General features: G+C 46.0%; 3 protein-coding genes across 3 annotated transcripts; all 3 read left to right on the plus strand.

The window, feature by feature from the left end:
• The first annotated feature begins 433 nt into the window (after nucleotides 1-433).
• On the plus strand, nucleotides 434-6,244 carry LOC147338414 (uncharacterized). The gene has a single exon (XM_086263657.1). It carries the CDS (start codon nucleotides 471-473, stop codon nucleotides 2,916-2,918), a length of 2,448 nt encoding a protein of 815 aa, XP_086119783.1. The 5' UTR covers nucleotides 434-470; the 3' UTR covers nucleotides 2,919-6,244.
• Nucleotides 6,238-12,048, plus strand: LOC147338415 (uncharacterized). Its single transcript, XM_086264726.1, has one exon. It carries the CDS (start codon nucleotides 6,275-6,277, stop codon nucleotides 8,720-8,722), a length of 2,448 nt encoding a protein of 815 aa, XP_086120852.1. The 5' UTR covers nucleotides 6,238-6,274; the 3' UTR covers nucleotides 8,723-12,048.
• LOC147338416 (uncharacterized) lies at nucleotides 12,042-14,849 on the plus strand. The gene has a single exon (XM_086265692.1). It carries the CDS (start codon nucleotides 12,079-12,081, stop codon nucleotides 14,524-14,526), a length of 2,448 nt encoding a protein of 815 aa, XP_086121818.1. The 5' UTR covers nucleotides 12,042-12,078; the 3' UTR covers nucleotides 14,527-14,849.
• Nucleotides 14,850-24,741: the final 9,892 nt, after the last annotated feature.

The raw sequence follows: 24,741 nt of genomic DNA on the forward strand, positions 1-24,741 counted from the left end.
CGATTGACTAATCATTGCACTTCACAAATGTCCCTGAACGCAACACACGGACGAAGAACCAATCAACTCGGACTTTTTCAAAGGGACCTCTGACGTACGGAGCATGACCTCCTCTCATTGGTTGTTGAGACCCGCAAGATTTAAAAATGGACTTGCGCAGTATATACACCTGCGAAATAGACTATATCCATGTGTTTTTACACTGTTCTCTGTTTCTGAGCAAGCCAGCCTGAAGAAGGTTTATCACAAACCGAAACGTCGCGACCTTGGCTTGTATTATATGATTTTTGTATATATTTTTTGTATATATTTTCTACAGTTTGCTTTATTGAATTTGAGCAATAAATAAACGCTCATTTATCATAAAGTCGGTAGCACGAGTCATCCGTGGACACAGCATCGCCTAGCATTACCTACACGACCGGTGGAGAAGAGAGGTTGTAGCTAAAGCCATCAGCGGCGATACAACCATGCCCACATTCACAACGGATGACCAGTGGACCGTTGTTCGGCGGCGCAGAGACCGGAGAAGAGATCGCGGCTGGGCAGCTGAGGGGTACGTACACAGGTCCCCCCGCCGCAGCAGTTATCCATCTCGTACAGGTCGGAGGACCTACGCGGCCGCCGTGAGAGGAGAACGCCGCAGCGGTGAGCGACACTTCCTCCACGCACCACAGCGGAGATGGGAGGAAGCACGGCCCGCGACAGACCGCTATGCAGCCGAACGGTGGAGCCGGAGAGGAGAGCGCGGCTGGACAGCCGTGGAGGACACACGCAGACCGCCCCGACACACCAGTTACCCATCTCGGGAGGCTCGGAGAACCTACGCGGCGGTCGTAAGGGGAGAACATCGCAGCGGTGAGCGACACTTCTTCCACGCACCACAACGGAGATGGGAGAGAGAACGGCCCGCGACGGACCGTTATGCAGCCGAACAGAGGGGTCGGGGAGGAGAGCGCGGCTGGACAGCCGTGGAGAACGCACGCAGACCGCCCCGACACACCAGTTACCCATCTCGAGAGACTCGGAGGATTCATGCAGCGGCCGTGAGAGAGGAGCGCCGCAGTGATGATCCAGATTTCTTCCACGCGCCACAGCGACGTCAGAGGGAACGACAGCAGACGACACGTCGCTTTGCAACCGGATCAGGGAATCGGACCGGACGGGACCGACGCTTTGAACGGAGACCAGCTCAGGACAACCGGTATGTGAGAAACACTCGAATTGAACGAGCTGGTCCTCCTGTTCACAAAATACCGTCGGAGGATCCAGACTTTTCTGCGAAAGTCCGCGTCATTCACAGACTGATAAAAGCTGTACATCACTTAAAGAATGTGACTAATGACAATTATCCTCCTTCGCTAAATAAAATAACACACAATCTAAAGACTGTCATTAAGCCAGCAGTCCCCACGAAAAAAACACAGACCAGGATTGAGGAGAACGCAAAAAATTGGGCCAGCACGACCATGATGATTCTCCGGCAACATTACACTCAGAGCGTGGAGGAGGAGATCAAATGTCTCTCTGAGTTTTCCAAACAGGATTGGGAGGGCCCGTTTCAAATAGCCGCCTCCTGGGCTAGGAGGAACCTGGGCCGCCGCCTCCTACCAGACTCTCTGGAACAGGCCAGAGCCGAGATCGTAGCCAAGTGGAGTGACCTGGGACCTACCACTGCTACAGAGGAGGAGGACACCACCACGACAACTACACGGGGGACAAGAGGTTGTGTGATGAGACTGCAGCAGGACACCATTGAACTCCTTAGCGAGGTAACGCAGCCTGATGCTATTATCACACAAACCGCCCCGATACAGACCGGCGCTGGTCGGATGGTGACTGTTTCTGCACAGGTGCACGCCCCGCCCGCACCATGCAGAACTTCCAAAACAACAACGGCAACGATGACGGACCACGTCGCGGGGGACTGGTCGCCCTTCAGTGAGACGGAGCAGCAGCCAGAGAGGGAACCAACACCTTCCCCTCCTCTGGAGCCTTTACAACTAACGGAGCCAAATCTGGAGACTCCGAAAGACCAGAGAGTGGGCAGGCTCTTGGCCTCGCTTCAAGAGACAACATGCCAGGAACGACCACTTTCCCCCTCCACCCAAACACCACAACCTGATCAGGTGTCACACACTGAGGTGCTGGACCTCACACAGGGGGAATCCACCCCTGTTAAGGCAAGACGCATTGGCCCTGTGAAAGGGTTTAAACCACAAACAGCTTCTCACCAGGCCCCACCTCGCAGCGGTTTAGACAGACTCAGCTCCTGTGTGCAAACTCGGCTCCAGATTCAGCCAGCAGAAGGATCACCATCTCCTCCACCATCTCTTCCTTCTTCACCAGCCTTACCGGGACAGCAGGTGAGGACCCCGACCAGACATCCCAACACATACAGGAAGCTGACAGACTGGCATCTACACGTCGGGGACCCCTGGCTAATCGTCGGCGACTCCAATGTTAGCAAATTGCCTCCCTTTGCAACCGACAGCCTTCAGATTGACAGTTTTCCGGGTGCCAAATGGTGGCATGCAGAGTTCATCCTACAGAAGGCCACTATTGACACTACGGTGACACATCTGATCCTGTCTTTTGGCATTAACAACAGGTCCCAGAGAGACAAAAATGTGCCTGTTCTAGAACTAAAGAGAGTCCTAAAGACAGCCCGGGAGAAATTCCCTGAGGCTGACATTTATGTGCCTGAGGTTAACTTTTCCTCTGCTCTCCCTCAGATCGAACAGGACACTTTGCTGCATATGAACACCTTTATTACAGGTTTAAAAGAGCACATTCCAGCCCTCGCCCCAGACAGCTTCTCCACAGAAGATGATGATGTTCACTGGTCGCTTGAAACTGCAGAGGCAATGCTTCAGCACTGGGAGAAGTATGTAAATGGGGAATCCCCACAAGCCTGAGACGGGAGGGGTCAAGTGATTTACATGTTGTAAATGGTGTTATGAACTTGTCCAAAAAATTCCGTCCTTCCATTGCTCAGCGGACCCTACTGAATAGAGGCCTGACCTTTATCCCCACAAAAGGCTATAACAAAAATCTAAAATTACAGAGTAAATATGACATCCAGCAGTACCATAGGAGGATCAAATTGGCTGCCTTTTATGGAGATAAAAATGAGTCTCGATCTCAGCCCTTCACTCCAAAATCATACTGGTCACCACCCAATGCTCAGCTTCCATCCCAAATTCTTAATTTGATCAAAACAGATAATGAATATTTTCAAAACCACTTTAATGTAGGACGACTTAAGTCCAATTTGACAGTAGAAGAGATAAAGGCCCTGACAGAATTGAAAGGAAACAAACAAATTATCATTAAACCAGCAGACAAAGGAAGCGCAGTCGTAATTTTGGATAGAGAACAGTATTTGGAGGAAGGTTACAGACAATTGAACGACAAAACATACTATTTGAAACTAAAAAAACCCATTTACCACGAAACAGTACCACTAGTGGAAAAGATTATTAATAATTTGAACCAAAAGAAATTTATAAACCTAAAACAAAAGACCTATTTACTGGGCTCCGCTGAGCCAAGAGGAAGGCTTTTTTACATGCTGCCTAAGATCCACAAGGATCCGGCGAAATGGAGTGTCCCCTTTCAGGTGCCCCCAGGACGACCAATCGTTTCAGACTGTGATAGTGAGACGTATTATACAGCTGAATACCTGGATTATTTCCTGACTCCTTTATCCACAAAACATGCAAGCTATATCAAAGATACATATGATTTTGTGGATAAAGTGAAGCAAATAGAAGTCCCCATTGATGCTTTTCTGTTTTCCATAGACATTGACAGCCTTTACACAAACATTGACATTGGTGAAGGCATTGACTCCATTAAGAGAGTCTTTCAAAGATACCCGGATAAGAAAAGGCCAGAAAAAGAATTATTACAACTTTTAGAAATAAACCTCACAAGGAACGATTTTGAATTCAATGGTGACTTCTATTTACAAATCAAGGGGACAGCTATGGGGAAAAAGTTTGCCCCAGCATATGCAAACATCTTCATGGCAGAGTGGGAAACTGCTGCACTAAATAAATGCATAAAGAAACCACTGCATTATTATCGCTTTCTGGACGACATATGGGGTGTCTGGCAACATTCTGAGCAGGACTTTGAGATGTTTCTTAAAATTTTAAATGACCACAATGCTTCTATTAAGCTTAAATCAACCATCAGTAAGACCTCTATTGATTTCCTTGACACGACCACCTTTAAGGGCACAAACTTCATAAATGACCACAAATTGGACATAAAGGTATTCTTTAAACCCACAGACACTCACGCCCTATTATTTAAAACAAGCTTTCATCCCAAGCACACATTTGCAGGAATTGTCAAATCCCAACTGCTTAGATTCCATAGAATCTGCACACAAAAATCTGATTTTGGAACTGCTGTCAAAATCCTATTCTCTGCTCTCTCCACTAGAGGGTACCAGTGGTCTTTCCTAAGGAGGTGCTTCAAATCATTTCTGCTGACAAAGCCAATTGATGTTTCCCCTTTACTTCCAGTGGTCATCACTTATGCCCCTTGCACCTGCAAATTGGTCAGGGCTATTAAGAACAATTTTCAGAACCTGTCTCGGGATGTCCAGACACTCCATACTCACAGAGTGATTGCTGCCTTCAGGAGGCATAAAAATCTGGGTGATCTCCTCATTAGAGCCCAAATCACACCTCTCTCTGTGCCTAGACAGAGACATCAAGGACAATTTTTCCAACATCACAGATTGGTCCGCAGCCACTCCAATGGCCAGGTTTTTCTGTCTTTGTGCAAAGGGACACCGAGGTCAAAAAATTGTGTATATTTGATTACGTGTAGGAGATGTGGGATCCAGTATGTGGGAGAAACAGGTAACACACTGCTCACCAGATTCACTCAACACAGGTACAATATCACACGAAAAAAGAACATTCACACCCACCTGGTCAAACATTTTTTATTGCATGGCTGGGATTCTGTCACAGCGACAGTCATTCAGATCAATCCGAGGTGGGCAACACAACAGAGATGGAGAGCTGAGAGGATGTGGATTGCTAAACTGAATACAGTTTATCCACATGGCCTCAATGAAAAGGGTTTTAGGAGGTATTAATCCAACACCATGTATATAGTTAATATTTCATTTTTGTTATGTGTGACTTTATGGATATTTTGTCACTGTACTTGGGACCTCGGCTTCTTTCATGTCTCACAGGGGAACATCCTGGCCCTGAAACTGACCCTGACCCTAACCTCAGTGACCTCTATAATAATTTGACCTCCTGCCCTAAACCTAACCACTTGCCACTCTGATTGGACACGTGAGTGGGTCACCCCCCACCCCTTGAGTGGACCCTAAGCCTAACCTCCACACCCCTCCTCCCCCCACCTCTCTAACTGCATCTATTACATTCCATTTGGAATTCCACTGGGGGGGTCCTGGGCGCCTGAGATGGGAGCAGGTATGGTCTGTGCATTGGAGCACGGCCCCCTTCGGGGACCGTGCCCCCAACTTTGATCTCCCCTAACCGGCCTGTGCCGCCTGACTGCCCGCTTGGGTTATTCTGGGGCCCCTCACTGTGATGCTCTGTTGATTCCATTTATGGTATTTTTTCTTTGACCCTCATATGGAGGTGGATTTATTATGAAAACGTTATATGTTTCTGTTCATAAGTTAAGGTCATTTTGTATGTATATATTTGGACCTGTTCATATCATCAACACTATAATGTTTGTGATGGTATCCCTCTAACTCTCACATGTAGAGTAACTTGTTTTGAAAACTGTATATATCTCGATTGACTAATCATTGCACTTCACAAATGTCCCTGAACGCAACACACGGACGAAGAACCAATCAACTCGGACTTTTTCAAAGGGACCTCTGACGTACGGAGCATGACCTCCTCTCATTGGTTGTTGAGACCCGCAAGATTTAAAAATGGACTTGCGCAGTATATACACCTGCGAAATAGACTATATCCATGTGTTTTTACACTGTTCTCTGTTTCTGAGCAAGCCAGCCTGAAGAAGGTTTATCACAAACCGAAACGTCGCGACCTTGGCTTGTATTATATGATTTTTGTATATATTTTTTGTATATATTTTCTACAGTTTGCTTTATTGAATTTGAGCAATAAATAAACGCTCATTTATCATAAAGTCGGTAGCACGAGTCATCCGTGGACACAGCATCGCCTAGCATTACCTACACGACCGGTGGAGAAGAGAGGTTGTAGCTAAAGCCATCAGCGGCGATACAACCATGCCCACATTCACAACGGATGACCAGTGGACCGTTGTTCGGCGGCGCAGAGACCGGAGAAGAGATCGCGGCTGGGCAGCTGAGGGGTACGTACACAGGTCCCCCCGCCGCAGCAGTTATCCATCTCGTACAGGTCGGAGGACCTACGCGGCCGCCGTGAGAGGAGAACGCCGCAGCGGTGAGCGACACTTCCTCCACGCACCACAGCGGAGATGGGAGGAAGCACGGCCCGCGACAGACCGCTATGCAGCCGAACGGTGGAGCCGGAGAGGAGAGCGCGGCTGGACAGCCGTGGAGGACACACGCAGACCGCCCCGACACACCAGTTACCCATCTCGGGAGGCTCGGAGAACCTACGCGGCGGTCGTAAGGGGAGAACATCGCAGCGGTGAGCGACACTTCTTCCACGCACCACAACGGAGATGGGAGAGAGAACGGCCCGCGACGGACCGTTATGCAGCCGAACAGAGGGGTCGGGGAGGAGAGCGCGGCTGGACAGCCGTGGAGAACGCACGCAGACCGCCCCGACACACCAGTTACCCATCTCGAGAGACTCGGAGGATTCATGCAGCGGCCGTGAGAGAGGAGCGCCGCAGTGATGATCCAGATTTCTTCCACGCGCCACAGCGACGTCAGAGGGAACGACAGCAGACGACACGTCGCTTTGCAACCGGATCAGGGAATCGGACCGGACGGGACCGACGCTTTGAACGGAGACCAGCTCAGGACAACCGGTATGTGAGAAACACTCGAATTGAACGAGCTGGTCCTCCTGTTCACAAAATACCGTCGGAGGATCCAGACTTTTCTGCGAAAGTCCGCGTCATTCACAGACTGATAAAAGCTGTACATCACTTAAAGAATGTGACTAATGACAATTATCCTCCTTCGCTAAATAAAATAACACACAATCTAAAGACTGTCATTAAGCCAGCAGTCCCCACGAAAAAAACACAGACCAGGATTGAGGAGAACGCAAAAAATTGGGCCAGCACGACCATGATGATTCTCCGGCAACATTACACTCAGAGCGTGGAGGAGGAGATCAAATGTCTCTCTGAGTTTTCCAAACAGGATTGGGAGGGCCCGTTTCAAATAGCCGCCTCCTGGGCTAGGAGGAACCTGGGCCGCCGCCTCCTACCAGACTCTCTGGAACAGGCCAGAGCCGAGATCGTAGCCAAGTGGAGTGACCTGGGACCTACCACTGCTACAGAGGAGGAGGACACCACCACGACAACTACACGGGGGACAAGAGGTTGTGTGATGAGACTGCAGCAGGACACCATTGAACTCCTTAGCGAGGTAACGCAGCCTGATGCTATTATCACACAAACCGCCCCGATACAGACCGGCGCTGGTCGGATGGTGACTGTTTCTGCACAGGTGCACGCCCCGCCCGCACCATGCAGAACTTCCAAAACAACAACGGCAACGATGACGGACCACGTCGCGGGGGACTGGTCGCCCTTCAGTGAGACGGAGCAGCAGCCAGAGAGGGAACCAACACCTTCCCCTCCTCTGGAGCCTTTACAACTAACGGAGCCAAATCTGGAGACTCCGAAAGACCAGAGAGTGGGCAGGCTCTTGGCCTCGCTTCAAGAGACAACATGCCAGGAACGACCACTTTCCCCCTCCACCCAAACACCACAACCTGATCAGGTGTCACACACTGAGGTGCTGGACCTCACACAGGGGGAATCCACCCCTGTTAAGGCAAGACGCATTGGCCCTGTGAAAGGGTTTAAACCACAAACAGCTTCTCACCAGGCCCCACCTCGCAGCGGTTTAGACAGACTCAGCTCCTGTGTGCAAACTCGGCTCCAGATTCAGCCAGCAGAAGGATCACCATCTCCTCCACCATCTCTTCCTTCTTCACCAGCCTTACCGGGACAGCAGGTGAGGACCCCGACCAGACATCCCAACACATACAGGAAGCTGACAGACTGGCATCTACACGTCGGGGACCCCTGGCTAATCGTCGGCGACTCCAATGTTAGCAAATTGCCTCCCTTTGCAACCGACAGCCTTCAGATTGACAGTTTTCCGGGTGCCAAATGGTGGCATGCAGAGTTCATCCTACAGAAGGCCACTATTGACACTACGGTGACACATCTGATCCTGTCTTTTGGCATTAACAACAGGTCCCAGAGAGACAAAAATGTGCCTGTTCTAGAACTAAAGAGAGTCCTAAAGACAGCCCGGGAGAAATTCCCTGAGGCTGACATTTATGTGCCTGAGGTTAACTTTTCCTCTGCTCTCCCTCAGATCGAACAGGACACTTTGCTGCATATGAACACCTTTATTACAGGTTTAAAAGAGCACATTCCAGCCCTCGCCCCAGACAGCTTCTCCACAGAAGATGATGATGTTCACTGGTCGCTTGAAACTGCAGAGGCAATGCTTCAGCACTGGGAGAAGTATGTAAATGGGGAATCCCCACAAGCCTGAGACGGGAGGGGTCAAGTGATTTACATGTTGTAAATGGTGTTATGAACTTGTCCAAAAAATTCCGTCCTTCCATTGCTCAGCGGACCCTACTGAATAGAGGCCTGACCTTTATCCCCACAAAAGGCTATAACAAAAATCTAAAATTACAGAGTAAATATGACATCCAGCAGTACCATAGGAGGATCAAATTGGCTGCCTTTTATGGAGATAAAAATGAGTCTCGATCTCAGCCCTTCACTCCAAAATCATACTGGTCACCACCCAATGCTCAGCTTCCATCCCAAATTCTTAATTTGATCAAAACAGATAATGAATATTTTCAAAACCACTTTAATGTAGGACGACTTAAGTCCAATTTGACAGTAGAAGAGATAAAGGCCCTGACAGAATTGAAAGGAAACAAACAAATTATCATTAAACCAGCAGACAAAGGAAGCGCAGTCGTAATTTTGGATAGAGAACAGTATTTGGAGGAAGGTTACAGACAATTGAACGACAAAACATACTATTTGAAACTAAAAAAACCCATTTACCACGAAACAGTACCACTAGTGGAAAAGATTATTAATAATTTGAACCAAAAGAAATTTATAAACCTAAAACAAAAGACCTATTTACTGGGCTCCGCTGAGCCAAGAGGAAGGCTTTTTTACATGCTGCCTAAGATCCACAAGGATCCGGCGAAATGGAGTGTCCCCTTTCAGGTGCCCCCAGGACGACCAATCGTTTCAGACTGTGATAGTGAGACGTATTATACAGCTGAATACCTGGATTATTTCCTGACTCCTTTATCCACAAAACATGCAAGCTATATCAAAGATACATATGATTTTGTGGATAAAGTGAAGCAAATAGAAGTCCCCATTGATGCTTTTCTGTTTTCCATAGACATTGACAGCCTTTACACAAACATTGACATTGGTGAAGGCATTGACTCCATTAAGAGAGTCTTTCAAAGATACCCGGATAAGAAAAGGCCAGAAAAAGAATTATTACAACTTTTAGAAATAAACCTCACAAGGAACGATTTTGAATTCAATGGTGACTTCTATTTACAAATCAAGGGGACAGCTATGGGGAAAAAGTTTGCCCCAGCATATGCAAACATCTTCATGGCAGAGTGGGAAACTGCTGCACTAAATAAATGCATAAAGAAACCACTGCATTATTATCGCTTTCTGGACGACATATGGGGTGTCTGGCAACATTCTGAGCAGGACTTTGAGATGTTTCTTAAAATTTTAAATGACCACAATGCTTCTATTAAGCTTAAATCAACCATCAGTAAGACCTCTATTGATTTCCTTGACACGACCACCTTTAAGGGCACAAACTTCATAAATGACCACAAATTGGACATAAAGGTATTCTTTAAACCCACAGACACTCACGCCCTATTATTTAAAACAAGCTTTCATCCCAAGCACACATTTGCAGGAATTGTCAAATCCCAACTGCTTAGATTCCATAGAATCTGCACACAAAAATCTGATTTTGGAACTGCTGTCAAAATCCTATTCTCTGCTCTCTCCACTAGAGGGTACCAGTGGTCTTTCCTAAGGAGGTGCTTCAAATCATTTCTGCTGACAAAGCCAATTGATGTTTCCCCTTTACTTCCAGTGGTCATCACTTATGCCCCTTGCACCTGCAAATTGGTCAGGGCTATTAAGAACAATTTTCAGAACCTGTCTCGGGATGTCCAGACACTCCATACTCACAGAGTGATTGCTGCCTTCAGGAGGCATAAAAATCTGGGTGATCTCCTCATTAGAGCCCAAATCACACCTCTCTCTGTGCCTAGACAGAGACATCAAGGACAATTTTTCCAACATCACAGATTGGTCCGCAGCCACTCCAATGGCCAGGTTTTTCTGTCTTTGTGCAAAGGGACACCGAGGTCAAAAAATTGTGTATATTTGATTACGTGTAGGAGATGTGGGATCCAGTATGTGGGAGAAACAGGTAACACACTGCTCACCAGATTCACTCAACACAGGTACAATATCACACGAAAAAAGAACATTCACACCCACCTGGTCAAACATTTTTTATTGCATGGCTGGGATTCTGTCACAGCGACAGTCATTCAGATCAATCCGAGGTGGGCAACACAACAGAGATGGAGAGCTGAGAGGATGTGGATTGCTAAACTGAATACAGTTTATCCACATGGCCTCAATGAAAAGGGTTTTAGGAGGTATTAATCCAACACCATGTATATAGTTAATATTTCATTTTTGTTATGTGTGACTTTATGGATATTTTGTCACTGTACTTGGGACCTCGGCTTCTTTCATGTCTCACAGGGGAACATCCTGGCCCTGAAACTGACCCTGACCCTAACCTCAGTGACCTCTATAATAATTTGACCTCCTGCCCTAAACCTAACCACTTGCCACTCTGATTGGACACGTGAGTGGGTCACCCCCCACCCCTTGAGTGGACCCTAAGCCTAACCTCCACACCCCTCCTCCCCCCACCTCTCTAACTGCATCTATTACATTCCATTTGGAATTCCACTGGGGGGGTCCTGGGCGCCTGAGATGGGAGCAGGTATGGTCTGTGCATTGGAGCACGGCCCCCTTCGGGGACCGTGCCCCCAACTTTGATCTCCCCTAACCGGCCTGTGCCGCCTGACTGCCCGCTTGGGTTATTCTGGGGCCCCTCACTGTGATGCTCTGTTGATTCCATTTATGGTATTTTTTCTTTGACCCTCATATGGAGGTGGATTTATTATGAAAACGTTATATGTTTCTGTTCATAAGTTAAGGTCATTTTGTATGTATATATTTGGACCTGTTCATATCATCAACACTATAATGTTTGTGATGGTATCCCTCTAACTCTCACATGTAGAGTAACTTGTTTTGAAAACTGTATATATCTCGATTGACTAATCATTGCACTTCACAAATGTCCCTGAACGCAACACACGGACGAAGAACCAATCAACTCGGACTTTTTCAAAGGGACCTCTGACGTACGGAGCATGACCTCCTCTCATTGGTTGTTGAGACCCGCAAGATTTAAAAATGGACTTGCGCAGTATATACACCTGCGAAATAGACTATATCCATGTGTTTTTACACTGTTCTCTGTTTCTGAGCAAGCCAGCCTGAAGAAGGTTTATCACAAACCGAAACGTCGCGACCTTGGCTTGTATTATATGATTTTTGTATATATTTTTTGTATATATTTTCTACAGTTTGCTTTATTGAATTTGAGCAATAAATAAACGCTCATTTATCATAAAGTCGGTAGCACGAGTCATCCGTGGACACAGCATCGCCTAGCATTACCTACACGACCGGTGGAGAAGAGAGGTTGTAGCTAAAGCCATCAGCGGCGATACAACCATGCCCACATTCACAACGGATGACCAGTGGACCGTTGTTCGGCGGCGCAGAGACCGGAGAAGAGATCGCGGCTGGGCAGCTGAGGGGTACGTACACAGGTCCCCCCGCCGCAGCAGTTATCCATCTCGTACAGGTCGGAGGACCTACGCGGCCGCCGTGAGAGGAGAACGCCGCAGCGGTGAGCGACACTTCCTCCACGCACCACAGCGGAGATGGGAGGAAGCACGGCCCGCGACAGACCGCTATGCAGCCGAACGGTGGAGCCGGAGAGGAGAGCGCGGCTGGACAGCCGTGGAGGACACACGCAGACCGCCCCGACACACCAGTTACCCATCTCGGGAGGCTCGGAGAACCTACGCGGCGGTCGTAAGGGGAGAACATCGCAGCGGTGAGCGACACTTCTTCCACGCACCACAACGGAGATGGGAGAGAGAACGGCCCGCGACGGACCGTTATGCAGCCGAACAGAGGGGTCGGGGAGGAGAGCGCGGCTGGACAGCCGTGGAGAACGCACGCAGACCGCCCCGACACACCAGTTACCCATCTCGAGAGACTCGGAGGATTCATGCAGCGGCCGTGAGAGAGGAGCGCCGCAGTGATGATCCAGATTTCTTCCACGCGCCACAGCGACGTCAGAGGGAACGACAGCAGACGACACGTCGCTTTGCAACCGGATCAGGGAATCGGACCGGACGGGACCGACGCTTTGAACGGAGACCAGCTCAGGACAACCGGTATGTGAGAAACACTCGAATTGAACGAGCTGGTCCTCCTGTTCACAAAATACCGTCGGAGGATCCAGACTTTTCTGCGAAAGTCCGCGTCATTCACAGACTGATAAAAGCTGTACATCACTTAAAGAATGTGACTAATGACAATTATCCTCCTTCGCTAAATAAAATAACACACAATCTAAAGACTGTCATTAAGCCAGCAGTCCCCACGAAAAAAACACAGACCAGGATTGAGGAGAACGCAAAAAATTGGGCCAGCACGACCATGATGATTCTCCGGCAACATTACACTCAGAGCGTGGAGGAGGAGATCAAATGTCTCTCTGAGTTTTCCAAACAGGATTGGGAGGGCCCGTTTCAAATAGCCGCCTCCTGGGCTAGGAGGAACCTGGGCCGCCGCCTCCTACCAGACTCTCTGGAACAGGCCAGAGCCGAGATCGTAGCCAAGTGGAGTGACCTGGGACCTACCACTGCTACAGAGGAGGAGGACACCACCACGACAACTACACGGGGGACAAGAGGTTGTGTGATGAGACTGCAGCAGGACACCATTGAACTCCTTAGCGAGGTAACGCAGCCTGATGCTATTATCACACAAACCGCCCCGATACAGACCGGCGCTGGTCGGATGGTGACTGTTTCTGCACAGGTGCACGCCCCGCCCGCACCATGCAGAACTTCCAAAACAACAACGGCAACGATGACGGACCACGTCGCGGGGGACTGGTCGCCCTTCAGTGAGACGGAGCAGCAGCCAGAGAGGGAACCAACACCTTCCCCTCCTCTGGAGCCTTTACAACTAACGGAGCCAAATCTGGAGACTCCGAAAGACCAGAGAGTGGGCAGGCTCTTGGCCTCGCTTCAAGAGACAACATGCCAGGAACGACCACTTTCCCCCTCCACCCAAACACCACAACCTGATCAGGTGTCACACACTGAGGTGCTGGACCTCACACAGGGGGAATCCACCCCTGTTAAGGCAAGACGCATTGGCCCTGTGAAAGGGTTTAAACCACAAACAGCTTCTCACCAGGCCCCACCTCGCAGCGGTTTAGACAGACTCAGCTCCTGTGTGCAAACTCGGCTCCAGATTCAGCCAGCAGAAGGATCACCATCTCCTCCACCATCTCTTCCTTCTTCACCAGCCTTACCGGGACAGCAGGTGAGGACCCCGACCAGACATCCCAACACATACAGGAAGCTGACAGACTGGCATCTACACGTCGGGGACCCCTGGCTAATCGTCGGCGACTCCAATGTTAGCAAATTGCCTCCCTTTGCAACCGACAGCCTTCAGATTGACAGTTTTCCGGGTGCCAAATGGTGGCATGCAGAGTTCATCCTACAGAAGGCCACTATTGACACTACGGTGACACATCTGATCCTGTCTTTTGGCATTAACAACAGGTCCCAGAGAGACAAAAATGTGCCTGTTCTAGAACTAAAGAGAGTCCTAAAGACAGCCCGGGAGAAATTCCCTGAGGCTGACATTTATGTGCCTGAGGTTAACTTTTCCTCTGCTCTCCCTCAGATCGAACAGGACACTTTGCTGCATATGAACACCTTTATTACAGGTTTAAAAGAGCACATTCCAGCCCTCGCCCCAGACAGCTTCTCCACAGAAGATGATGATGTTCACTGGTCGCTTGAAACTGCAGAGGCAATGCTTCAGCACTGGGAGAAGTATGTAAATGGGGAATCCCCACAAGCCTGAGACGGGAGGGGTCAAGTGATTTACATGTTGTAAATGGTGTTATGAACTTGTCCAAAAAATTCCGTCCTTCCATTGCTCAGCGGACCCTACTGAATAGAGGCCTGACCTTTATCCCCACAAAAGGCTATAACAAAAATCTAAAATTACAGAGTAAATATGACATCCAGCAGTACCATAGGAGGATCAAATTGGCTGCCTTTTATGGAGATAAAAATGAGTCTCGATCTCAGCCCTTCACTCCAAAATCATACTGGTCACCACCCAATGCTCAGCTTCCATCCCAAATTCTTAATTTGATCAAAACAGATAATGAATATTTTCAAAACCACTTTAATGTAGAACGACTTAAGTCCAATTTGACAGTAGAAGAGATAAAGGCCCTGACAGAATTGAAAGGAAACAAACAAATTATCATTAAACCAGCAGACAAAGGAAGCGCAGTCGTAATTTTGGATAGAGAACAGTATTTGGAGGAAGGTTACAGACAATTGAACGACAAAACATACTATTTGAAACTAAAAAAACCCATTTACCACGAAACAGTACCACTAGTGGAAAAGATTATTAATAATTTGAACCAAAAGAAATTTATAAACCTAAAACAAAAGACCTATTTACTGGGCTCCGCTGAGCCAAGAGGAAGGCTTTTTTACATGCTGCCTAAGATCCACAAGGATCCGGCGAAATGGAGTGTCCCCTTTCAGGTGCCCCCAGGACGACCAATCGTTTCAGACTGTGATAGTGAGACGTATTATACAGCTGAATACCTGGATTATTTCCTGACTCCTTTATCCACAAAACATGCAAGCTATATCAAAGATACATATGATTTTGTGGATAAAGTGAAGCAAATAGAAGTCCCCATTGATGCTTTTCTGTTTTCCATAGACATTGACAGCCTTTACACAAACATTGACATTGGTGAAGGCATTGACTCCATTAAGAGAGTCTTTCAAAGATACCCGGATAAGAAAAGGCCAGAAAAAGAATTATTACAACTTTTAGAAATAAACCTCACAAGGAACGATTTTGAATTCAATGGTGACTTCTATTTACAAATCAAGGGGACAGCTATGGGGAAAAAGTTTGCCCCAGCATATGCAAACATCTTCATGGCAGAGTGGGAAACTGCTGCACTAAATAAATGCATAAAGAAACCACTGCATTATTATCGCTTTCTGGACGACATATGGGGTGTCTGGCAACATTCTGAGCAGGACTTTGAGATGTTTCTTAAAATTTTAAATGACCACAATGCTTCTATTAAGCTTAAATCAACCATCAGTAAGACCTCTATTGATTTCCTTGACACGACCACCTTTAAGGGCACAAACTTCATAAATGACCACAAATTGGACATAAAGGTATTCTTTAAACCCACAGACACTCACGCCCTATTATTTAAAACAAGCTTTCATCCCAAGCACACATTTGCAGGAATTGTCAAATCCCAACTGCTTAGATTCCATAGAATCTGCACACAAAAATCTGATTTTGGAACTGCTGTCAAAATCCTATTCTCTGCTCTCTCCACTAGAGGGTACCAGTGGTCTTTCCTAAGGAGGTGCTTCAAATCATTTCTGCTGACAAAGCCAATTGATGTTTCCCCTTTACTTCCAGTGGTCATCACTTATGCCCCTTGCACCTGCAAATTGGTCAGGGCTATTAAGAACAATTTTCAGAACCTGTCTCGGGATGTCCAGACACTCCATACTCACAGAGTGATTGCTGCCTTCAGGAGGCATAAAAATCTGGGTGATCTCCTCATTAGAGCCCAAATCACACCTCTCTCTGTGCCTAGACAGAGACATCAAGGACAATTTTTCCAACATCACAGATTGGTCCGCAGCCACTCCAATGGCCAGGTTTTTCTGTCTTTGTGCAAAGGGACACCGAGGTCAAAAAATTGTGTATATTTGATTACGTGTAGGAGATGTGGGATCCAGTATGTGGGAGAAACAGGTAACACACTGCTCACCAGATTCACTCAACACAGGTACAATATCACACGAAAAAAGAACATTCACACCCACCTGGTCAAACATTTTTTATTGCATGGCTGGGATTCTGTCACAGCGACAGTCATTCAGATCAATCCGAGGTGGGCAACACAACAGAGATGGAGAGCTGAGAGGATGTGGATTGCTAAACTGAATACAGTTTATCCACATGGCCTCAATGAAAAGGGTTTTAGGAGGTATTAATCCAACACCATGTATATAGTTAATATTTCATTTTTGTTATGTGTGACTTTATGGATATTTTGTCACTGTACTTGGGACCTCGGCTTCTTTCATGTCTCACAGGGGAACATCCTGGCCCTGAAACTGACCCTGACCCTAACCTCAGTGACCTCTATAATAATTTGACCTCCTGCCCTAAACCTAACCACTTGCCACTCTGATTGGACACGTGAGTGGGTCACCCCCCACCCCTTGAGTGGACCCTAAGCCTAACCTCCACACCCCTCCTCCCCCCACCTCTCTAACTGCATCTATTACATTCCATTTGGAATTCCACTGGGGGGGTCCTGGGCGCCTGAGATGGGAGCAGGTATGGTCTGTGCATTGGAGCACGGCCCCCTTCGGGGACCGTGCCCCCAACTTTGATCTCCCCTAACCACTTCCCACTCCTAGCCCTAACCCTAACCTATCGTCCTAACCCCTGTCCTATATCCTAACCCTAATCCCCTTCCCTATTCCTACTCCTATTCCTAACCCTAGTCCCATCCCCTTCCCCTTTCCCCCATCTCCCACTATTTTGTTGAATACTTGGTGAAAAATATGTAAAATACTAAAAAATTAAAAATTAAAAAATTAAAAACACAAAAAAACAAATGAATAAATAAATAAATACTTCATGGATGTATAAATATTAAGTTTAAAACCTTTTTGTAAATAGTAATTTTATTTTCTGTATATACACACCATTTAGTTCATGTTGGTTCATATGGTGTTGTTTTAATTCATTGTAAGGGTTAAAAAACGTTTAAATTCATTTTTACTGTGGGGTTTTCTTTTTCTTTTTCTTTTTCTTTTTGTTGAAATTTCAGAAGCCGTTGAGGCGGAGCCAGAGCTTATTTAAGGGGTGAGCCTGCAGGCCAGGCTCATTTTTTTGCTGCCCTTCGACGATGACAGTCGCTTTTTCTGCAGTGGGCTTATTTTAGTTTTGAGTGTGCCCAGGCCTGAAGAAGACCACAATTGGTCGAAACGTCGCCACAGTGGCACACGCTTAGTTTTTTTTGAACCCTTTTCAGGGACTTGTTAGTTTTTTGAACCCTTTTCCGGGCATTTTTGGTTTTAAGAGTTTTATTCTCTTTTTTGATTTTTATTTTCTCTTTTTCTAAAAAATAAAAAATTAAAAAAAGTAAAAAACATAAAAAAATAACAAAAAAATATTGAAAAAATTTACTTGAGCCCTCCATCATGTCTGATGAGGGGTGGCAGCAGGTCCGCTATGGGAGGAGGGGTCGCTCCCGTATGCGGCCCGATACTTATCGACCCCAATCTCGAGACCAGGACTGGTTTTTAGGGAACCGGGGAGGGAGGGGCCCAGGAGGGAAGGACCGTGCATTCCTTGGTCCCCCCCAGGGGGGACGGGGCCATTACCATTATCCTAACCCTAGCCGGCATAGCCGGGCCTATTCTTTCCCCACAAGAACCGGCATAGCCGGGCCTATTCTTTCCCCACACCCTAACCAACAGGGGACCAGCAATTGCTGGGACCCTGTTTCCTTTTCCACACCCTAACCCCTTAACCTAACCGTAGGGGACCCTAGCCAAGAAATCCAATTCTAACCCTAACCGTGGGATGTCCTGGCCAGGGATTTTAACCCTAAACCTAACCAAGGATGGACTTAATTTAGATGAATTTGTTCTATTTCATCACTCTTCTCTCCCCTCTGTCTATCCATCTCTTGGGGGCCGAGGGGAGGAATGAGTGACAGCCCGATCCGGCGGGGAGGGGACCCTGCCAGACCGGTGGACCCCTCCTGGCTCTTCCTTCTCCTCTCTCTCTCTCTCTCTCTCTCTCTCCCGCTTCCTCACCTCTCAAGAGAAGGAATAATAATAATAATAATAATAATAATGATATAATAGTACTAATAATACTAATATTAAATAATAGTAGATAATACTAATAGTAAATAATACTAATAGTACATAATAATACTAATAATAGTAAATAATAATAATAGTAGTGCTAATAATACTAATAGTAAATTATAATAATAATAATAATAATAGTACTAATAATACTAATAGTAAATAATAATAATAATATTAATAATGGATAATAGTAAATAATATAGAAATAAAATAGAATAATATAGGAAATAAAATAAAATAAAATACAATAAATTAATATAGGATTAAATAGGCTCTTCCTTCTCTTTTCTTTCTCTCTCTCTCTCTCTCTCTTTTTCACTCTCTCTCTCTCTCTTTCTCACCTCTTTTTTTAAATCAGTGGGAACAAAATGGCTGCCTGTGCTCATCAGGATCCAAAATGGTGGTCCAGCTGGACATGGACTGGTTGCCCCTGGTGACAAGAAGATGGAAGACCCAAGATGGTGGAGGAACTCATCCAGATCCAATATGGCGGTTCGTTGTAAACAAATACAGTCGCCCTTGGTTACAAAATGGTGGAGGGCTAATGCTAATGCTAAGCTAATGCTAACAATTATATGACAGTGACACATGATATAGGACAATATGTACATGTGACTAGTCAACTTTATATTGAATTTCGTTGATGCTAATATGGAAGCTAACATTACACTATGGCTAAAGCTAATGATCCAAGATGGCGATTATAAACAAAATGGTTACCGTGGAGAGAAGATGGCGGATTTCAAAATGGCAGTTCAAGGATACAAAAGTGGTTGCCCTGGATACTGACCAAGTGCATGATGGGAACCAGGAAGTCAGACCAGGCAGAGCACATGGAGCTCAGGGAGCAGATGGCAGACAGGTCAGGCAGTGAGGAAGCCTCATTTGAAGAACAAGGTACAAGTAAGTGGGAATACATGATAACAAATATAGGAAACGAATGAAGGAGAAGCATCTATGTGATGATATTAATACTTTAAATTTGTAGAAGCTAAAAGCGAATGATTGTGAGCTAATGAGTAAAATTTTCAAAGTCACGTACATACGTTAGATTTCCATGAGCCCAAATAGGGCCTCGTTAGCTCTTTAAAATGCGGCTCAACAAGACAGTATATCATTAAATGTGAACAACAATTAACGGTACAACAGGAATACTTGATTTTGGATGGTTTTATTGAAATGAAGATAAAACGACTAACGTTAGGATTTTACAAAATCACGGCATCTCGTTGGATTTGGACTGAACTTGACAGGGCCTAATTGGCCCCTTGGAAACTTTAAAAATTAAAGCCCAGATTGGCATTAATTAATTACTGTTATTTTATTTGGTTGAATTGTGAACTAATGGGTCAAATTTTCAAAGTCACGTATATACGTTAGACTTCCATGAGCCCAAATAGGGCCTCATTAACTCTTTGAAATGCGACTCAACAAGACAGTATGTCATTAAATGTGAACAACAATTAACGGTATAACATTGACCCCTTGGAAACTTTAAAAATTAAAGCCCAGAAAGGCATTAATTAATTACTGTTATTTTATTTAGTGGATGACACACCCCAAGGCTTGATCAACCTGGGCGGGGCCTTCCTTGGAAGAGGGTGTCTAGTGATAAATGGCCGAAACACCCAATGATTCCAAGGTCCACTACTGATGATGTGTCCTTAAATATTACCTTAAAAAATTAAAATACACAATAATGTCAAATTAAGGAGACAATAAAAAGATAATACAATAAAATAAATTAATAATAACGGATTGAAAAGAACATGGATTCAGACTAAGAAAAGTATTTAAACAATAAGGTTAAGTGTGTACATGAAGGGCATCATATACATGGGGAGTGGCCAAAAGTGCTGTCTCAGGGCCTCCTGGGGGCAAGCTGGTCACTTCTCAAGGACAGAAGGAGGAGGACTGAGACGGGGAAGGGAAATGGGGACTGAGCATGACGTGCGGTGGCCCGTGCCTTTCCAGTGGCCCTCCATCCAACCACCCAGTCGTCGGACGAAGTGGGGAGGGATCATTGCGTTTTCTTTCACAAACCCTAACCCTAACCCCTAACCACCTAACCCTAACCCCTAACCCTTTCCGAATGCGGACATTTTTGTAGCCCACATCCACTTTTCCAGATCACTGTCCAAACTCCAACAGACAAATCTCACTATGATCAATAACTTCATCAGTACACATTATAATTATTTACCGTGCATACCGCAACAACACTTCCATACCATAGCTGATGGCATTCATTGGACGAGTGAGACTGCTAAAAAAATCTTTGACAGCTGGTGTGAAGGCCTGCGACTCAGCGTGGGTTTAGAGGAGTGACAGAGCCGCGCTCGGAGCAGCGGATTGAGGAAATGACTCCTGTTCCCCTGCTAGATTTAGATTGGTCCTCTCCCTCTAATGTGTTGAACCTTTCTAGACTTTTTGTCACATCATCAGCACAACTAGGTTTATTGGAGAAGGGCCTCACTTTCAGCCCAAAACCGTTCAGCTTCTCCCGAGAGCTACTCCGACGTGATTTACATTATTATCATAGACGCTTAAAATTGAGGGACTATTTTGACAATGATGATTTTTGTAGAGAGCCCTTTATTCAGCCGTCTGTTTGGGAACCAGAGTGGGGCGCCTTGAGTGACTCGCTTAGAGATCTGATAAGGAGGGATATCCGGTTATTTCATTCCTTCTGGCCGCAGGTGGGTGGGGTAGGTGGGCTCTCGAGGGAGGAACAACAGGCTCTGAAGGACCTGAAGGAGAATGAGAACATTGTGATAAAACCGGCAGATAAAGGGTCCAAAATAGTCATCATGGATAAGCAGCAGTACAGACTAGAGGCTCAAAGACAACTTGACAATACAAAGTATTATAAATGTATTCCACATTCGATCCAACCTGAAGTGCAACGGAGCATCAGAAAGATCATTTATTCATTGTATCATAATAAACATATTTCTGCTAAACAACGTGACTATTTATTGGGCCCTGATGATCCTCGCCCGCGTTTATTCTACCTTTTGCCTAAAATCCATAAGAGCCCTGATACCTGGACCGTCAAATTTGAAGTCCCACCTGGGAGGCCGATTGTCTCGGACTGTAGTAGCGCTACATACAATGTGTCGCAGTATATTGATTCATTTCTCGGACCGCTATCTAATAAACACCCGAGCTACCTTAAGGATACGTATCACTTTTTAGATATTATTCGCTCTATGTCAGTGCCCACCAATGCATTTTTATTCACCATAGATATTGATAGTTTATACACGAACATCAATACTGAAATGGGTCTGAGGGCAGTTAGCAATATCTTCCGCCGTTATCCAGAGGCTGCGCTTCCGGACGCGGAGATTTTGAAGCTGCTAGAAATATGGCTGGTTAATAATGACTTCCAGTTTGAGAATAAAATCTATTTGCAGATGGAGGGCACGGCGATGGGCCAAAGATATGCCCCTTCATATGCGAACATTTATATGAGCGAATGGGAGAGAGAGGCTCTGGCCAAATGCCCGTTACAGCCGGTATTTTATTTGCAGTTCCTAGATGACATTGTGGGCGCGTGGACGCACGGGGAGGATGCTTTCCATCAGTTTGTACAGACATTAAACACACACCACCCATCAATAAAGCTAAAATATGAGTACAGCCATGTTGAGATCAATTTTTTAGACACGACGGTCTTTTTCGGGGAGGGGGGGAGGAAGGGAAGAGGCTACATACGAGGGTTTACTTCAAGCCCACCGATACGCACGCACTTTTACATAAATCAAGTTACCATCCACCTCACACGTTCCGAGGAATTGTAAAGTCACAAATATTGAGGTTTCATAGGATATGTAGTAAAAGGGAGGATTTCAATAATGCTACCCGCATATTGTTTAAGAGTCTGAAAAGGAGGGGCTACTCACGGTCCATGTTGAGAAGAGTATATAAGGATACCATCTCGAACCTCTGCTCTCAGAGAGAACGCGGGGAGGATGATGAAGGCACTCCCTTTGATCCAAACGCCATCGGGGATGAAGGTGAAGGGGAGAACATCTTACCTTTTGTCAGCACGTTCCATGTGAACTCCAAATCCTTCCTTGACAGTATACAACAGAACCTTGATGATATGAAAGCTCGGGGCCGCACGTTCGAGGTCCGTTTTATTAAGGCCTTTAGGAAGAATCCCAGCCTGGGTGACCTTTTGGTTAGGGCCAAACTGGGGGGGAGAGAAAAAGAACCGCCTGATACACTCAAAGGCTATTTAACATATAGCCATATGATTAACAATCCACACAGTGGGGCTTCTTGGGCGACCATAGGCAGATTTTCTCTTGAGGTAAAGAATGTGATTTACGTAATACGATGTAGGCGTTGTGGGTTAATGTATGTGGGGGAAACTGGGGCCTGTTTGAGAGCACGCTTGCAGCAACATCTGTATGCCATACGGGCGGATCAGCCGCGCTCCACAGTGGCAATTCATTTCAGGGAACATACAGAGGAGGCCCTGAGCATCATGGGCCTACAGGCCAATCCGGGCTGGTCGGTCGGTCAGCGGAGGAGAATGGAGAGGATATGGATTGACAGGTTGAAAACTTATAGGCCAACAGGCCTGAATGTGCCTGCCTGAGAGACAACTATACAGACTCTCCGGTTTATGGTCATTTGTGAAAAATTTGTTGTGGGTGTAGAATTTTTAATTACCTTTGGTATTTCTTTGATGTTGTCAATATTAAGTATATGCAGTATATGGTCCAGAATAATCAATCAAGACTCCAATGTCTGAGGGAGGGAGAATCTTTAGAATTATAGGTCAGGCTTTGAAAGTATGGTGAGAAATAAAGAAAGTTCCAAAAGAAAAACCTGTTGTTTGCTTTATAACATAGAAGTTCTGTGAACAGATCATATTTGTATTTCTAAGCAAACTGTCACCAAAAAAAAAAAAAAAAAAAAAAAAACATATATAAAGACTACTTGTCGATATTGTGTATGTTTCCCTGATTGCCATAAGTCCCCATAACAGAACTGCATGAAGAGTATAACACTAATAGTGTGATGACTTATTATAACTACTAACTGCATGGAGTGTGATTATTGTTGAAAATAAATAAGAAAATCAAAAACGATAAAAAAAAATCCTTTCTCTTGGAGGTTGCATCCCCTCCAGGGAGCTATGGGAGAAGTATGGCTTTGGGACCATTTTTTTAATATTGGTGACATTGCTGGAACTTTCAATGAGACCGCCTTATGGCCTGTGGGTAATAAAGACCTTGGGGGACGATTTTATGATTGACAACATATGGAAGGAGGTACAAGATGAACCCAAGAAGAAGAGTATGCTGTGGAGAAGGAGAAGAGCGGAGAAAGTGGAGATGGGATGATTCAGCAATTCCTAGGACCATGCACCAAAGTTTGAATTAAAAACATCTAAGCTTTAGTTTCCTAACACCTAACCGTGCAATAAAGTTTCAGTTGAAATAAACTAAGCCAAAGCTCTAAATACCTAACCCTAACCCTGGTTACAAAATACCCTTTTCATATTGCAGGAACATTACGCTAAGATTATTGTAGATCATCATTATACAACATGGGACGATACACCTTTTCAGGTCGCAGCCAATTGGATGACAAAGCGCTATAAAGCCAGGTTGGCTGCAGGCACGTTGGAGGCAGTTAGATCTTTACTTACTGAACACTTGGAAGACTCAGACATCTCTGCTGTCACGGCTGCGAAGGCAAGCCGTGTGGTGTGGAGGAAAGAGGACCCAAGATGCAAGCAGTGGATGAAAATGCTAGTGAAGTTTATTTATAAGGTGTAGTGGCAAACAAACAGTGGGGCATGACAAATAACTGAAGACACCTAAACTGGGAGAACTAAAATAACAGACCTGGGAGCACACGACAAAGGGATGAGAGGCAGACGAAGAGCAGGACACCGAGGACCGCGGACTGACACGGAGTAACACAGACGAACCGGCAACAGGCAAGAGAACACACAGGGCTTAAATCCACACACCAGTAATCAGGGGATGAGAGACAGGAGGGCAACACAGCTGGGAAAAATCAGAGCTGACGGGATAGTGGAAATGTAAACTGAACACACTCACATCAGACGGAGACCTTCAAA

Source organism: Aulonocara sp. 'chitande type north' Nkhata Bay, linkage group LG1 (assembly GCF_057382095.1).
Source record: "Aulonocara sp. 'chitande type north' Nkhata Bay isolate Kocher_YH1m ecotype deep benthic linkage group LG1, A_spYH_male_GT1.1, whole genome shotgun sequence".
In the NCBI taxonomy this organism is placed as follows: Eukaryota; Metazoa; Chordata; class Actinopteri; order Cichliformes; family Cichlidae; genus Aulonocara; species Aulonocara sp. 'chitande type north' Nkhata Bay.

Excerpts from the sequence above, each read along its gene's own strand:
- LOC147338414 (XM_086263657.1), top strand. The coding sequence starts at position 471 with ATGCCCACATTCACAACGGATGACCAGTGGACCGTTGTTCGGCGGCGC.
- LOC147338415 (XM_086264726.1), top strand. The coding sequence starts at position 6,275 with ATGCCCACATTCACAACGGATGACCAGTGGACCGTTGTTCGGCGGCGC.
- LOC147338416 (XM_086265692.1), top strand. The coding sequence starts at position 12,079 with ATGCCCACATTCACAACGGATGACCAGTGGACCGTTGTTCGGCGGCGC.